Source organism: Agelaius phoeniceus, chromosome 4, assembly GCF_051311805.1.
Source record: "Agelaius phoeniceus isolate bAgePho1 chromosome 4, bAgePho1.hap1, whole genome shotgun sequence".
Taxonomy (NCBI): Eukaryota; Metazoa; Chordata; class Aves; order Passeriformes; family Icteridae; genus Agelaius; species Agelaius phoeniceus.
In genome coordinates this window covers 56,760,734-56,777,649 of record NC_135268.1, presented here as the reverse complement: position 1 = coordinate 56,777,649, position 16,916 = coordinate 56,760,734, and the positions used below count along the sequence as shown (strand labels likewise).

The 16,916-nt window shown below is 41.4% G+C and overlaps 1 protein-coding gene across 2 annotated transcripts in view; it reads right to left on the bottom strand.

Moving 5' to 3' along the window:
* Positions 1–16,916, bottom strand: part of PPARGC1A (PPARG coactivator 1 alpha) — a 368,271-nt gene that overhangs the window by 48,302 nt on the left and 303,053 nt on the right. For both annotated transcript variants that reach the window (XM_077177654.1, XM_054633191.2), the window contains one exon: positions 15,686–15,865. In XM_077177654.1, coding sequence (XP_077033769.1) covers positions 15,686–15,865 — 180 coding nt within the window. The remainder of the gene's footprint in view (positions 1–15,685; positions 15,866–16,916) is intronic.

Sequence of the window (16,916 nt, the reverse complement as noted above, 5' to 3'; positions counted from 1 at the left end):
TGTAGGCTGTAGTCATGGTGGGAGAGCAACACCACCACTCTCTTCCAAGCAGGGGACATTTCACCAACAACAGTGCACACATTCCCCATCCCTAAGTACTTTCAGCTGAACTTCTAGTTGTCAGAAGAAGACTGAAAAACTGGTTGTCAAGAGTGTTGGAGTCACAGCCCACAGCTAAGAAGTTTATTTTGTACATTCACAGAACTTGGTGAGTTTGCCATTTTTTGTACAGAAAATGACACTATAATATTTGCTCACTTAACACTAGCATTCCAGAATGGAAATTTCCAGACAAAGTTGACACAGAGAGAGTAGTGAACAGACACACAGAAAAAGGCTGGTGTGTAAGATATAACTCTGTTACCAGAAAGACAATGGTATCTCTGTGATGCAGTGGATGTGAGGGAGAACATCAGGGCTACAGCAAAAGAGTCAAGTTTGGACCACTGGAAAAGACACAGTCATGACTGAGTTCAAAAGTGAGCATGAAGGCCATCCATTTTAACATGAAGAGCCAGACCAATCCCCTAAAATGCAGGAGGAAGAGGTTATAATAGAACAGCAACTCAGTAAGTTTCTTGGAAAAACAAACGGCCCACAAAACATACTGCTGAGTGGGGCCTTCTCTTTGCATAACTAACTTTGGGGATATAAAAACCAGAAAACATCCAAAGCCTGTAAGGTAAGTCTTTACCTGTAAAGATAATCACACAGACTTGTTTGTCCCAAGGAAAGATATGAAGGAGAAAGTGAACTGACGATTTGGAAGAGCTTTCATCTTGGAAGATTCTTAAATTACTACAGAGCTATGTAGGAAAATATTTTACTTTAGACTTGGATGGCCCTTGGAATCAAAAATAATCACAAAATCAGTCCTTGTTGATCCCCACCAGGCTGCCATGATGGCAGTTGTACTGAATAAGGCTCCCAAGCTGCAGAGCCTACAGGAGGGCAGAGCATGGAGTGTCTGCAATGAGGAGAGGAGAGGAGAGGAGAGGAGAGGAGAGGAGAGGAGAGGAGAGGAGAGGAGAGGAGAGGAGAGGAGAGGAGAGGAGAGGAGAGGAGAGGAGAGGAGAGGAGAGGAGAGGAGAGGAGAGGAGAGGAGAGGAGAGGAGAGGAGAGGAGAGGAGAGGAGAGGAGAGGAGAGGAGAGGAGAGGAGAGGAGAGGAGAGGAGAGGAGAGGAGAGGAGAGGAGAGGAGAGGAGAGGAGAGGAGAGGAGAGGAGAGGAGAGGAGAGGAGAGGAGAGGAGAGGAGAGGAGAGGAGAGGAGAGGAGAGGAAAGGAAAGGAAAGGAAAGGAAAGGAAAGGAAAGGAAAGGAAAGGAAAGGAAAGGAAAGGAAAGGAAAGGAAAGGAAAGGAAAGGAAAGGAAAGGAAAGGAAAGGAAAGGAAAGGAAAGGAAAGGAAAGGAAAGGAAAGGAAAGGAAAGGAAAGGAAAGGAAAGGAAAGGAAGCTGTTGTGTTACTGCCTTGTTTTGTACTGTATATTCTTTCCATTCTTCTCTTTGCTAGTAAAGAGACGACACTTTCTTGCTACAGCAGTAGCTCAAGATGAGGGATCTGCTGCCAGGAACCTTTGGAGCTGACAGCCTGGGATGTGGCACTCCTTTACAGACTTTTGTATGTAAGCCTGTGTCATCTACCACAGCCTGCAAAAGGTCATTATGAAGTCCAAAGAAAGTCAAACAGCAGTGACGAAGGAAGAAAGTGTCTTTGGCACAGTATCAGGGATAAAATGCCTTTCTCAAAGGTATTTGTGGGATATCAGGCAGAGTGAATTGGAATTAGGATGAGGAATTGTGCCATTAACACCAGCAACAGATTAAATGGTGATGATTTTCCTTGTGTATAAGGTGTAAGAAGACAAGTTAGATATTGTGTGTTTATTGAAGCAAGAAGGTTAGAGATAAGATATAATCTAACCAAATCATGGAATGCAATATGGGAAGATAGTCAAGAGTCCCCGAGTCTGAATCAGTGGGTTTGTCTAATATTTCTAGGTACAATTATCCCCGATGCAAAACAATTACTGGATTTCAGAGGAGAAGACCAGGTGAAGTGGCCCTGATCCTTCACTAGCTGAGTATCTTTAAAACTGGAAAGGACACCTGCACATATCCAAAGCATTCAAGCAGCAGGAGGAAGACATCTCCAGGAATTTTGGAGTGTACAATTTGGGCACCAGGAATTGCATTTTCTTTGCACAGAAACAATTCAAATGGATTCAAACATTTAAATATTTTCTATGTTTCCATTCTAAGTCTATGAGCATTTTCACTCCTTTGCTATTTAAAAAAGCATGTTATTATACTACAGTACTGTCTGTGAAATGCAGAAGTTTGTAATGAAATCTGTTTTTCTCTTTAGAGGTCACTCACACTCAACTCTTATGAGTTGACTCTCTAGGGACAACAGTAGTGAAGACTAATGTGGACTACCTCCAAACCTCTACAACTTCGATTTTCACAAAGATTTAAATTTTTTTATTTATTTACTTTTTTTATTTGGAATACACCAGCATTGTTGAGGGCGGTCCTAAAGAAATAACAGCACATTATGAGCCTGAATCAGAAATGACTAGAGAATATAATGGAGTTCTGCACAATACATTTGAGGGATGTCTTTGTAAGAGTTCTTTTAAAGACAGATTTTGGGGAGGAATTGGGAAAACCTAGCCACTCTGTTGAAAGGGATAGAAGGGCAATGAATTCTACTGTAGGATCTCTTGCTGACTCAGTGAAGACACATTTGTCATTCAAAGACAAATTAGAAAAGGGCATGGATCGTGCTACATAGATGCTTCCTCTCAGTTATCAGCCACGTACAGGCAGCTTCCAACACATCTACCTCCAAGTGCATCTGAAAAAAAGCCATCTCTTCTGGTGGATGTGGACAGAACGCCTTTGTCAAAATATGAGTTTGAGCAAATACGGCAAAGCGGTTTAGCACAGGGAGGATTTGTCCCTGCAGAAATTGACACAAATTCCTTTAGGACAGGGGCAGCCACCCTGACCACATAGCTGGGATTGCCAGCAGATAGAATTAGGGAAACTGGAAGGTAACACAGTGGCCTAATGTAAACTCTTAAATCTGCTGTAAACACAGCAGTAACATTGGCACACAATAAAACTGGTATCTGTCACTGCACTCCCAGAAGCAGATGTAGAGGACAAGACACATGAGTGGATTTTTGCCATCTCTGTGAATGTGGTTTGAGGAAAAATCCAAGCTGACAGAAACTGTGGCAAACAGGTAGCATTCTAGTGATGGAGGGTAGCTGGAGTGATCATGCAGGAGAGAATAATGGGAGATCAAGAGGAAAGGTCCAGTTTGAAGTTTCTGCTATGTGTATAGTGCAACTTGGAGTAGCAGCCCTGAGAAGGCAGCATTCCTGGATGTTTCAAGCTGGAAAGACCAATACCCACAAGAGCAATTTATTAGTAGGTTTCTGACATGCGTATCTTTAAGAACATGCATCCATCACTTTCAAAGAAATGGTTTAGGAAATGGGAGCTATTACAGGCTTAAGTTTAGGGGCATGTCTCTTTCCTTCTTTAGCTGTGGGTTTAAAAATCAAAGCTTCACAAGTCTAATCTTGTGAGAGATCCTGAAAGAGAAAACCTCTCTGCACATCATGGGGCTTCCCATAACAAACCCTCTTGGGTCTAGATGGAGCCCAGAAATGCAGCTCAAGTACATCTGGACAGTGTTCACAGAGCTGCACATGCCAGGAGCAGTTCTGTAAAGTGATGCTGATGGTCCAGCAGAGAATTAGCCCCCTGTGGTCCATTACCTCTGATCATACTGGACTTGAACTGACCAATGTGGAGACCCTGACATGATTCCAGTTACAGTGGAGTGCAGATTCCTGGAAATCATTTGTGTCTGTACAGGATATAGCCAAATAATCCTTCCAGCCCAGCTCTGAAAACACAATACAGATATGCTAACTAACTCTGCAGGAACCTCTTTGGTACAGTACAGTCATCTTCAGCCAGAGCTCATAGCCCAGTACAATCCCAGCTCACTCTTCCAGATCTGCTCCAGTATCCCTTCATCACTTTCTCTGTGTGCCTGTGTTCCTCTGAGAGAGAGGTTTGCTCTCTCTCAGAAGAGAGCCTAGGAGGAACTTTAATATTGAGTGAAAGCTAATAAATCCCACCCCCCCCCCCCCCCAGCACTCACCAGCACAATGCAGAGGCATCCATATGGCCTTGCAAGAGCTCACCCTGATCTGGGTGAAGAGCACTCTATCAGAGCTAACACACCCTCTCAGACCAGTAACAAAGGGACTAGAGCATCTTCCAAATGATAGCATTTCTTAGCTTCCTGGTCTTCTGTCTGGCTTTTGTCCAGTTGAGTTTTTTAAAATTTTTTAAATTTACTTTTCTTCTTCATCTCAGGTTTGGAGATAAATAAGTCTCCATGTTGGGACATACTACTTAAGGAAGCTTCTCCTTGGGTTTGGTAGTTCCACATGACATTGGCACAACTGCAGCTCTGAATCTGTGTTGTTTCCTGGACTAGGCAAGCTCAGCAGGCTGTAGCTGCCTCCAGCTGCCTGGGAGGAAGAGGAGTCTGGTTAAAGAGCAGTGCTCACAGACCTCCAAAGGAAAAGTAAGTTGGGTTTATCTTCACTCACAAACCCCAAGGACCAGCTCTTTTCTTCTTTCACTACCTTTGCTCCTTCCAAGGACTTCAAAGTGCACACCATAAAACTGGGATGGGCTGGCCACTAGTACACACAGACTCTCCCCCTACTACAGGCTTTTTAGACATTATCACAAAACTAGTAAATAAACACAGTGTTTAATAACTGAAGGTAAAAAAAAAAAAAGAGTATGCCCCAGCATCACAACCAAGGAACTTCCCATGCCAGCTACTAAAAGGCCACATGGAAGTACTGAAAATACCCTTAATTCATGATATGAGACTTTCAGGAGGGTTAGGTATCCAGTGACAATGTTTAAAAAGTAAATGCACAAAGAAGTAATATGCCTCCAGAACTGTCACAAAAAGATTGCATAGAAAGTTATGCATTATGGATGATTTAGCAATATCATAGATAGCAAAGGCTCCAGCAGAAAGAGTGAAATCATCCCTATCTTTCCATTTGTCGGCAGAATTTTAACAAGGGGCTCCTGGGAGCTCTTGGGGGCTCCTCCATGGCTCAACAGACAAATTAACTCATCAAAGGGAAGGTAGGGATGATTAACTAACAAGAGCCCCCTCCAGCCCATCACTGGTACATGGTTATTTCACCCAGATGGTGTTCACCTACCTGAAACTGGTAATGACAGTCTCAGACCGGATTTACAGAAAAACATAGATAATAAGGTGCCGCAAGAGTGACATGATAGGAGTTATTGGTCTGTGATGCTCCAGACTGCGCCAGAGGCAGCAGAGCTGGTTTGCAATGTTAGTCTCTGTTTTGTAACATTATCCTCTCCACCCAAGAGATTACCTGCTGCAAATGGGAGACTTGGTCTTCAGAGAAGCATTTGACCTGACCCTTCCTATAGGAGAGCGGGATCAACAGCAAAGAAAATGACAAGATGCGGCAACACTCCCATCACATACAAGCAGAAGCACTTTGACACCCTTTCACTGGAAATGGATGAATGTTTCTGCAGTGCTAAGGGAAAAAATCCACAAGTTTTTTTGGCTTTTTCCCAGATGCAATTGTTGTGACAATTGCCAATGTTTTGCCTGATGTCTTCATACTAATGTGAAGAGTGATTGTTGGGCTTTTAAGGACAGTCAATACAGCCAAGAAAATCCACACCAGTCCTGGTGAGAGAAAAAACAGCAAAGCAAACACAAAGCCAGAAAAAGAATTTCAAAAATGCATATGTTTCCCCTAGACAAGTGAAAATAAAAGCCTATTGCTCCTTTGTGTACGCCTGGAGGGTCAAATGCCTAACAGAGCACTTCCAAGCAGAGGTCAGGAAGCATGCACTTATGTTTTGTTTATGAAAATAATTGCATATGCATCCATTTCAACCTGACAACCTTACAGTTCCACTAGTCCAACAATAAGCCCATGAAAATGGACAAGCTCAGTACCTATGGAAACTAAGATTAGGCCAAGTAGGTTTCCTTATATGAAAATTTGTCATGAAAACCAAGGCCAGACTTCGAACCTTTAACTGCCACCCATCTTCCTCTGAAAACTAGCATTTGGCAATAAACAAGCTTCTAGCTATATAGAGGCATGTCTCAAAGAAATTCCATAGCTGCTTAGGACTACAAGCTAAGATTTTCAAAACGGGATCAGAAATTCCTTACCAGTACTAATAAAATAATTTCAAGGAGGGAAGAAACAGCAGCAGAGGAACACAGAAATATTTCCTCAGCTTCTTGTTCCATGTTGCTCCTGAACAGGCTGGGTTGGGCCAAATGGCCTCAAGATCCCTTCCCACTTCATCCACTCTGATTCTGCAAAGCCCTCCCCTGCTCTAAGTTCATTCTTGATCCTTTACCACCTACAATGTCACCTGCACTACCTGGCTGCCTATGCCTCAACCAGAAGCCCTTTTAAAGTGGATACCAACAGACTAAAGATCCTGTTCATTGGTCTCAACACACACGGCCTGGTAGAGTGGAGAATAACACTACTAGATCTACCTAGCCAAGTGATACATATTTACAAGCAAAATAACCCCAAAAAACAGCCCCTAATACTAGAAGAGTTCTAAAACTCTTGTAATACCTGTTTTTCACGTCTGATCACTGACTGCCCTGTGGAAATGTGCAAACCTGAAGCATTCTCACCAAAGCACAAATTCCAGTGAGATGTCTCACTTCCATAACATTTATTACCTAAGGTCTCCGATGCACTTCCTGAGTCATTATGTAAATGCTTATACAGCAACATGGGAGAAGAAAAACTGGATTTTTGCAAAGGTTTTGGAGTACTTTGAGAAAGAATTTTCTGTCTCCAGGACAGAATACTTGTTTGTCCTCCAGGAGAAACTACCATTCTAGGAGAAAACTCCCATTGTTTCTTTTAGCAGCTTATGTGGAAGTTCCTCTGACCAACCCAATCCTCCAGATAGCCCTTACCACCACCTCCCTAACAAGAGGCGAGAAATTTTTTACCCAATTTCTCTATTTTTATTCAAGTCTATCTCCTGTAGGAGAGATCTGCAGTCCCTCACACTGTTTGATGGCGGCCCCTCCAAATCCTGATATGATTTTGTATCACTGAGCCTTCAAGCAGCAGATATGGCAACAGCCAGAAGCAGAAGTTCTCGCTGCCCATTTGACACCTCCAGCCCTATAATATGCCTGGAAGGGATGATCCTCCTAAACTCTGTGTGATAAGCTGGATGGCTGCGAGCATTTCAGGCAACTAAAACCTGTCATAAATCAACAAGGCAACAACACTTGCCAGAGGCTGCCACCGTGGCTCCTCACTGAAAATACTCTTCTTCTGATTATCGTCTTAGTGATTAGAAGTACCCATTATGGACCAGCACCCCATTGTGTTACTCACAGTAAAGCACAAAAGCACAGATGTGTGTGAGGAAATGGAAGTATTATTCTAGTGCATCACACGGCTCACGCTTCATGACAACACCAAAATCTCAATAGGTTTTGGGTTTGTGCTTTCATAAACAAAACCCAGTGATTACTGCATGTGGTAAAAAGCAAACTCCAATCATGGCCCTTCAGACTCATCACCGCCACAAAGTGCTAATTAATTTCTCAATCATTACGAAGCAAGACTGTTGCTCCGTTGTGTCAGAATGGAAAATTCAGCCAGAGCAACCAGCTATGCGTTGCAAAGGGGATGATTTCCACCGAGACCTGAACCCATCCTCCACGGCTGAGTGTGCCTGCACACACAGTCAGAGCTCCATGCCTGCCAAGGCTGCAGCCCCACTTACAAAGGAACCAGGATCCTGTAAGCACCTGCACAAAGCTACCTAAATAAAAATTAGACACTGGAGAACAAGAGGCCTATAAAGCTGGCAGGGGGCACTCCTCCAGAAAGGCTGCAAATTTCCAGTGCATCTGAGGATTACCCACAGTAGTACAACAAAAGCTACAAATAAGTAAGTTTTCACAGACACGCATAAACTCTTCTTTGTATTTTTTCCCTGTTCAGAGGAAAAAAAACAGTTCATCATGATTCAATACCAAAACTTTCTCCCTGCACCAAATATGCTCTGTGCAATTTCCTCCTCCTGACCTACACATGCACAATAGGTTAGTGGCACTAAGGAAAAGAATTCCTAAATGAAGACTTGTGATAATTTTATCCTTCTGTAATGGCATGGGCCAGAGTTAATATTAAGTGGGATGGGGCAGCAGGGAAAGAGCACGCCAGGGTTAAGATAGACCATTTAGTAGCAATTAGCAATGATGCATTGAGCAAAAATAGCAACAATGGAAAAAAAAAGAAAAGAAGTTACACTAGAAACACAACCATTAACGGAAATAAATTTAATTTAACCAGTTAGCATTTGTCTATGAAAGGCAAACTTTCTGTTGCTGTTGGTAAGCCAAGGGGGAATTAAAAAAAACCAGAAGAATCTTATCAGAAATATTTACTTCCCACTAGCAATAACTCTGAGATTGTTTTTCTAACAAAAGACAGAGCTACTGTCCCACATTTTCGTGACCCTCTCTGCAGTTCCAGGGAGAAAATATTTAGTTCAACATTATCGTAAGCTAGAATATGGCTCTATTTATGTGACAAGTTGACAACATACAATTTCATGCTTGTTGAACTGATCTGTGTTATATATTCACTGTGAATATTATGAAGCCTCACCATTATAAATATGAAACAGTATACACTTATTCAAAATAACTCCAGCAGTAGCAATTTATAGCTCAGTTGTTTGTGCGCTTATGAAGTCCAAACGCCACCTTAAGAAGCTGCATCTCACTAAAACAGATGTGGAGTGTGACTGTGACCAAAGTGGATTTAAGATGACCTCTGTGAAAGGAGGCTATTACATTTTTGTTTGTATGGCAGCTGACACCAGTTCATATTTAGCTCTGCAGCCAGTGGGAACACAGTGTAACACAGTGTCCTCAAGGGCTGGTTTTAACACAGGCCAAGACATCCATCTAATGACCTAATTAGCTCACTACTGTTCTGGTGAGTGCTAGTCTTCCCTCTTAGAAAAGGCACAGGTGCTCTACAGAGCAGCAGCACAGTGAGCATCTCAAGCCATGGCTGCTCTACGTGAAATGTCTCCTTAATGGGACCATGAAGTGGATCAGTCACATTTTCTTGATTGCACGCCTGGGGAACAGCCTTGGTGGCCACACACATCATACAATAAACTCTCAGAGCAATTGGTTTTTTGCTCATTCGGGACTTTGTTCCTGCCTGAAGGCTTCAACCAACATGCCAGGTGGTTCTTGCATTAAAGCATTGTAGTTTGTCCAAGCAGGAAAGAAAAAAGGAGCAGCAGCACACCTTGGTAACACTAGATACAGAGAATTTGCATAAACTCTTTCCAATTACATAGCAGCTGGTTCGAGTAAAATAAATTCCACTTACTGCTTGAGCCTTATTAAATGTCAGCATAGCTAATCATAGATTATCGTTTACATACATCATCCCACATAGACAGGATGTTATTGTGCTGGTCTCCTCTTTAGCAGATGTAGAGCTCTGAGTCAGGGCACAGACACTGGTAAAGGTAATGCATTCAAACACACAAGAAATGTGACACTGCTCCATTAGGAATATAAAAAGTCCATCACTTTTGTCAAGTGTCTGCTATTTTCTTTCCCTGGAAATGAGGGTCGTGTTTCACAAGTAGGCTTTATGATACATTGTTACCTTTTATCATCCTTATAAAGTTCCCTAACCCAAATCTGCATCTTTTGCCTTTTATGTTTATCGTTGTATTAAACCTATGACGTTGTCTGTTTCACTACTAAATCTATCCCATAATCACATAGTGTACACTCATTTCTCCAGCACCTCAGTAGCTCTTATCTGTTCTTTTTTATGATCTCTTATGAACTCTTAGGAATAGCAACTTGCAGGAATGTTTGTAAAGTCATCTCAGACTGAACTCAGCCTTCCCCTTTTTTACCATACAATGATACTCTCTGCAATGAAATCCAATTTGCCATAAAAGCAGCTCATTACAGGTTGCATTTTAGAAGGACACAAGTTCCCAAATACCCAAATGCATGTGCTTATCATGTAAAACATTTAATCTGCATGAATCTGAATTTCAAAAAAGCCTATTTATTAGAGCAGGAAAGCACATGTTGATACGACTTGGTCTTGTGTTGCTTCCAGATTCACCAGTATGCTCTACACCACTGCCCAGAGCTATTTTGTTCATGCCCTCTGGGGCCTCAGACAGGCTGATATGTGGTGCACACAATCACAGTCCTTTCAAGCACTTTGATAAGTTTTATTCTGCCATTATGCCATCTAGAACATTAAACACAATGTTTAAGTTCTATGTTAAATCATGATCAGCTCCTATTAACTGTTCCAAGCTCCTCATTTTTATCAACAGTTACTTTATTAAATCCTTAATAATATAGATGGAACAGTTAGTTAATTTGTGTGTTGAGCCATGGATGTTAATTTGTAAACATAATAACATACTGCAATCATTTGCATAATAGCATTTTAATCTTTTTAGTAAAAGCTGTAATTCCCTACAAAGTACGCTGCAGTAGAAACTAAGTGACTATTGGTAATAATAAAAAAGGCCTTAAAATTCTGATCCTATTATAGTGTTGGAACATACCCAAACTGCTACCATAATCTCTGAAATGTTACTGTTCTCTGATTTAGGTGTCTGTGTCAAGAATAAAAATGAAGTATAACTGGTAGCAGTAGACTATTTCCTAAATGTAATTTAGTATTCACTAAGCACCAGCACTTTGCAAATAGCTCTGAGGCTTTCCTTCAAAGTTCAGAGCTCTAGTTATGCATATTGTGTGAGGTACACCATGCAGCTCACCTCCAGCCTCTGTTGTGCTGAATAGATGGCTATGATAAATCATGCTGATTTGGCACTGAAGGGCATCAGCCATCAAGGATTTGACTACTATGTCTTTTCTTTCCCTGAGATTGTATCTCCTTGAACTGCCTGCCCTGGGCTACTAGTTTTGGAGAAAATTAAAAAGTGGAAAAAATGCTAGGGAAGGCTACTACAGAAAGTCTATATAGACTCAGTTCTCTGGAACCCATTAACACCAGTCACAAGACTGGCAAAGAAAACATTGGTGGTTGTTTAAAAGTCCGGCCAAGTCATTTTACGCAAGATCTGGTAATTCATTAATCAATCTGGCTGCAAACCTTGAATGAATAACCTGCAATGGTGAAAGAGACTGGCAGCACCACAGAACATGAGGGATTTTATAATCTGAACCAATGCAAATTACCTTGGTGATGTTTAAGCTTCCCTCAACACTCATCATCTCCCTGATACAACCTCTTCCAAATAAATAAGAAATCATTTATCTCCATGCATTTCCCCTGCTGCCAGGGGAAAGACAGTCTACATTTCATTGTGTATTTCTTTCTCTCCTCACATTCTCATTCCTTGTAATACAGCCCTCTTTGGCAGTCTACAATAAAATGTAGTTATCTTTTTAGGCTTTCCAAATTTGTGACACATAGAATGGCCTTGAGAAGTAATGTGGGATACACCTATATAAAACAATTAAAAACTAAGTCATCAAACACTGTAAGCATTGCTTTGGAACGTAGATTTATGTAAATAAATTAAATCTGCATTAGGGCAAGCAATGTGGGTTTTCTGAAGTCTTTTTGAAGGCTAAAAAAAGTGTTTTGACAAATACGAGATTTATGTTTTTACACAGGTTCATTGTAGTTTAACAGGTTATTGCCTATCTACAGGCTGAATTTTCTCTTACCATCAGCTGAGTTATTTGTAAAAAATACCAACAAAGAGAAACACCCACTGTAGATATCTTCCCTCTCCATAATGCTAGGCATGGATCATAAATAATTTTAAATATGACTAATCTTACATGATATGGTACAGTATATTTCAAGAAGCCTCAAGGGACAACAGTTTTCATGAACAAAAGCCTTCTCACTCATGACACATCAAGTTGTGTGTTTGTTCACAATTTCACATAGCACTGGCTTTGAGAATGAAAATTTAACCATTTTGATTTTCTGAAAGTAGCCAAATTAAATTTTTTGCAAACACAAATTTTTAAAGTGTAGTTCTTCACAGAAACAAATCATAAAAGTGAATGGTCCAGCAAACCATCTAAATAACTGGTCTTGGGTGACTTGTTAACTATTTACTTACATGAACTTGTGTCAATAGGAGCCTGAGGGGCAAAAACTTCTTCATTTTATCATTTCAAGCAACAAGCAAACAAAATTAGGTGAAAAACAGAAGTGATTGAGCTGCGAATACAAAAAAATCACCCAATTCATAATGTACCTAAGTACAAACACTGGTAAGGAGAGCCTCTGTGCTGGGGCAGTGCAGGCTTGACTGGGGACTCGTATCGGTGACACTGGCATGTGAGCAGAAGGATGCAGTGATGAATTAGGTGTGTCTGCAAAATATTGGTGTGTTCTAATCCTCCAGTGAAGGCCAGGATCTCATCACACCTAAGCGGATGAGAGCAGGGATTTATACTTAACACTTACATACTATCTGGACTAATTGGACCTTTATCTCACTTGGCTCCTGGTTGCTACCATAACTATTAATAATTTCTAGTCTGTGAGACTCCCAGTGCCACTAAGCTTGTGGGTGCTCAGCTCAAGTGAGCTTTCAGGAACATGATTTGAAGAAAGATTGAAAATTCACTTTATGAAATACAAACTTTTCTTAAAAAAAAGTGCATCCGAGATACTCAGGAACTTTGTAAAGGGCTTTTGGACACTGTCCCTCATGTAGACAATGCCCCATGTACTGCATTAATACCTCAAAGGAGAGTGTGTTTCATTCAAGGCTAGATTTGGCGATGTACTGTACAGCTTGTGCAGGTAATGCTGCTCGTGTACTTCCCATCATTTGCTGGTCATTCTGGTTCCTTCCTTTCCACCCCAAATAGGCTGCATTTCTATTTTTGTACGACAATGCCTCATCTGGAAGCTTAAGTCAGATAAAACATACTACTCCCACAATGACAAGAGAGAAAAAAAAAAAGTAAAAAAAAAAAGGTAAAAAAAGATATTATTTTCTTTTTTATAAAGCTATTGGGGATCAATATGGGAAATTATACTGATTACCAAATGAGAAACTGCAAAAAACTTCCATTCTCTCAGCTAAAACAAATAGTTCCTCACAGAGTATGTGAGATAGTCTCTGGAGGAAGAAGACATCTTCTTCTGATCTTGAGCACCCCCAGTTGTCACATTACTGAGCAGCAGAGGCAAGAAATAGTGCAAAGTATCCAGCTGCACAGTGGAAAATGGGGACAGGGTTAATGCACAGGAGGAGAAAATAACTGTTTCATTCCCATCTTCCTAGGCCAAGCAACCAAGAAATGTAAATACAACACTCTAAGAAGCTGAAAATAGTCTAATTTTGCACTGCAGTATTGTAAAATACCATTAGGGCACAATTTGTCCCTACAGGTAAGTATGGGCCAAGCTGTGATGAGACAGCAATGCAGCCTGCAGCTGAAGTCAATGAGTGTGAGGAGAGAAAACAACAGAATTTGTGTGTCAGGAAAGAAGTAGCATATTTAATTTCCAAATTATTATTTCTGACCTATTACTTGCTGTGTAGATTCATTCCCCCAGCAGCATTGCCCCTGTCTCTCCACACATATTCCCCTGTTTCTTCACACTGGGGCAGCTCATCCTCAGACAGACCCAAACTTGCCCATGAGATGTTGCTCCTGTTACCATCTCCCAGTGAGGTTAACTACCAGCCTATCTGGTCATCCTGCAGTTTGCAACATGCTTCGATTTTCAGCACAGGAATTGTTTCCTACACAAGGTGTGTAGGGGAACGGTCTCCACCTATCTGGGACAACTTTATACTGAGCAGCTGTGGCCATCAGAGCAGACAGGCAATAACACATGGGACAAGAAATGAAGCCAAGTTCTACTGGTTTTACTGGAATAATTTGTATGCTTACATTTGGTAAATACGTAATCGCATTACTTATCTGGAATCTGGAATTACTTACACTTTGAAAGTCTGCATCTTCAACTGACTTTTTCTAAAGGAAAATGCTTCTGCATTTGGTTTTTGATGAACATGGAAAAAATATGCGTCCTCAGTTATAAAAAAAGCAAAACAAGTCTCCATCACAGTTGCTGCAAATGTGGACCCTGCCCCCCTGCCGCCACCAACATGCCCTACCCTGCCTGAGGCAGTACAACTGCAATTCAAGAGCCAGACAGGATTTGGAAACTTTGTAAAACAAAGTGTGGAACATTATACAACTAAAGAAAAAAAAGAGGTCCTGAGCACAAGGCTTTGCAGAGCTGATTGGATTAAAATAAAATTAATTCCAAATTACTTGGATTTAAATTACAGAAACTAAACAGAGAAGACCAGTTTCTGCTATCAGTTACACTGGTTTAAATCCAGAGCAATTAATCTACATCATGGAGATCACTGAGTTTAGAGGTGTATATAAAAAAAGGAGAATTTTATTCAGGACATCACATCCTAGGTAAGCATTTTACTATACCATTTCAGTTAATTTTTTCCAGCCTTTAAAATTCTACCATGATAATCCGGGGCTTTCCGGAACCAGCGAGCTAGCTGTACTTCCTGGAGCTGTGCTACTTGGTGTGTGAGAAACAGCACCCATAGCTTGCTTTTGTACAAGGTCTTCCTGCCAGCTAATCAATTTACTGTTCAATTTCCCAGTCAGTGAACGATCTATGGCCTCTCCTATCAACAAGGAGGGAAGGAGGTTAGAGTTTAGGAGGGGCATGGCTGCCTGAAACCACAAGGTGGAGAATTATGAAGGCTTTACACAACAAAAGAAAGAAAACCCGAGACAAAGAGACAGTAACCCTCCTCTCGTACACCCTAACCCTTCCCAGTGCACAATTGGAAAGAAAACAATTAAATCTCTCCTATCACCCTCTGACTTTTACTTTTAGATAGCTCTTCACCAGGAGATCTATGAAATATCAGAACCCTGAGCTGGTCCCTGAGCTACTGACAGCCCTCACTGCCTTCTCTGCCACACTCACCCTTCCTCTCCCCTGAACATAAACAAACTGCAGATCTCTCAATTTGTGTGCAAAGTAACTTGCACAGTAAGGCTCTGAGTGGTAAAAATCTTTACTAGAGATGTTCCAGCTACTCATCAGCTAGCTGCTGTGCAGCACTCTGCTTCTTGCTGAGGAATTCAAGTGGAAGACAACAAACAAGCTTCAACTCCTGTTTTGCTCTGTAGCTGACAACAGTGCAACTCCTCATCATGACACCACAGGGCAGTGTGCCCTAGGTACTCTTTAGCTGTTTCCTCTCAAAGATCATAAGTTTCATTTAAATCCTTTTAAGGCTTTCCCCCACACACCCTTCAGATCACAGGTCTGGTTTTGATCATGATGATTAATGGAACCAGTCAGAATCTGTAATACACCAGCAGTTTTCTTGTCTCTTAATGGTGGAAAAATAGTAAACTGTTGTCCACCAGGCTAATAAAAAAAAAGAAAAAAACCAAACCAGAAAAAAAAGCAAGCAAGGACTTTGCAACATGCACTTGCATCATCTTGCCTTACCTCGAATATATTGGCGGGTTCATTGCTGTACTGGTTGGAGATGATCTCTGACTGGTCGCTGTACCACTTGAGTCCCCCCAGAAAGCTGTCTGCATCCAGGTCATTCACATCTAGTTCAGAGAGGTCAAGTTCTGGGAGATCTGGGCAAAGAGGCTGGTCTTCACCAACCAGAGCAGCACACTGCAGGATACAGCAACACAGAAATAGTTTCGTTAATTACCGGGAATCTATTAACTAATATCATGTGATAAGAATTAAGCCTCAATTAAGCTATGGCACAGGGTCACTAGGATTGACTTTGTTTTCTGAAAAAAGAAACACATAGTATTTGGTCACTGTTAGCTCTAACATAGGTATGTAAAGGGGCAGAGAAAACAGCAGGGCATAAGCTGCCTTCTCTATCGCATCTCTGTCCAGGAAAGATGACCTTCCTTCTCCCTATACCCTCCCATTTGATAATTATCATATTCAAAGCTTTAAATCCAATAGCAGAGGCCAAAGCATGGCCTTGTTCTCCTTTCAGAGTGAACCAGTGCAGGTAGAAGTTACAGATGAATACCTCTGGGCAAGGTCTGTCACGCATTTCCTGATACATTCAGGTTAAAAGAGGCACAGCCTGTTACAACCTTCAGCCCTGGAGGCTAGCTCAAGCTGGAGACAGTCACACTTTCACTTCTACAGAACATTACTGTAATCCTTACAGCCACTCATGACAGTGGCTACCATATGGGCATAAAAAAGTATGGGTTAGTGATGCTGCTGTGCTCTTTTCCTGATGCACAAACCACAGCCACCCAGTTTTGCATTAGGTCCTGGCAACCAAAGTATGGCTTGAAGTATCCCTATATTCTCCTCTCAGTGATGGGCATAGTTAGTTCATTCAGCCTTTCACCTGCTCGGTGTGAACACATCAATTATCCTGGCTGGATTCCTAAATATCCCCAGAAAGAAGCTGTACTCAGAGAACCAAATGGATTTTCCTCTTCTAGCAGCCTCTGATTCAGTAATCCTAAAAGAGGGTCTGTGAAACATTTTGGTTGAGGCCGTAAACAAAGTCTAGTCTGCAGGAATCCTCTTCAGCAGTACAAAATGTTTTTGTCTGCACAACTTAGGAAGAGAGTGAGGATAAATAAAAACAAACCTAGAGTAAGCATCCTTTTATATGCCAGTATGAAGCTAAGATAGGGTATTGACTGACCTACTAAGGAAGAAAAAATTAATAACATACATC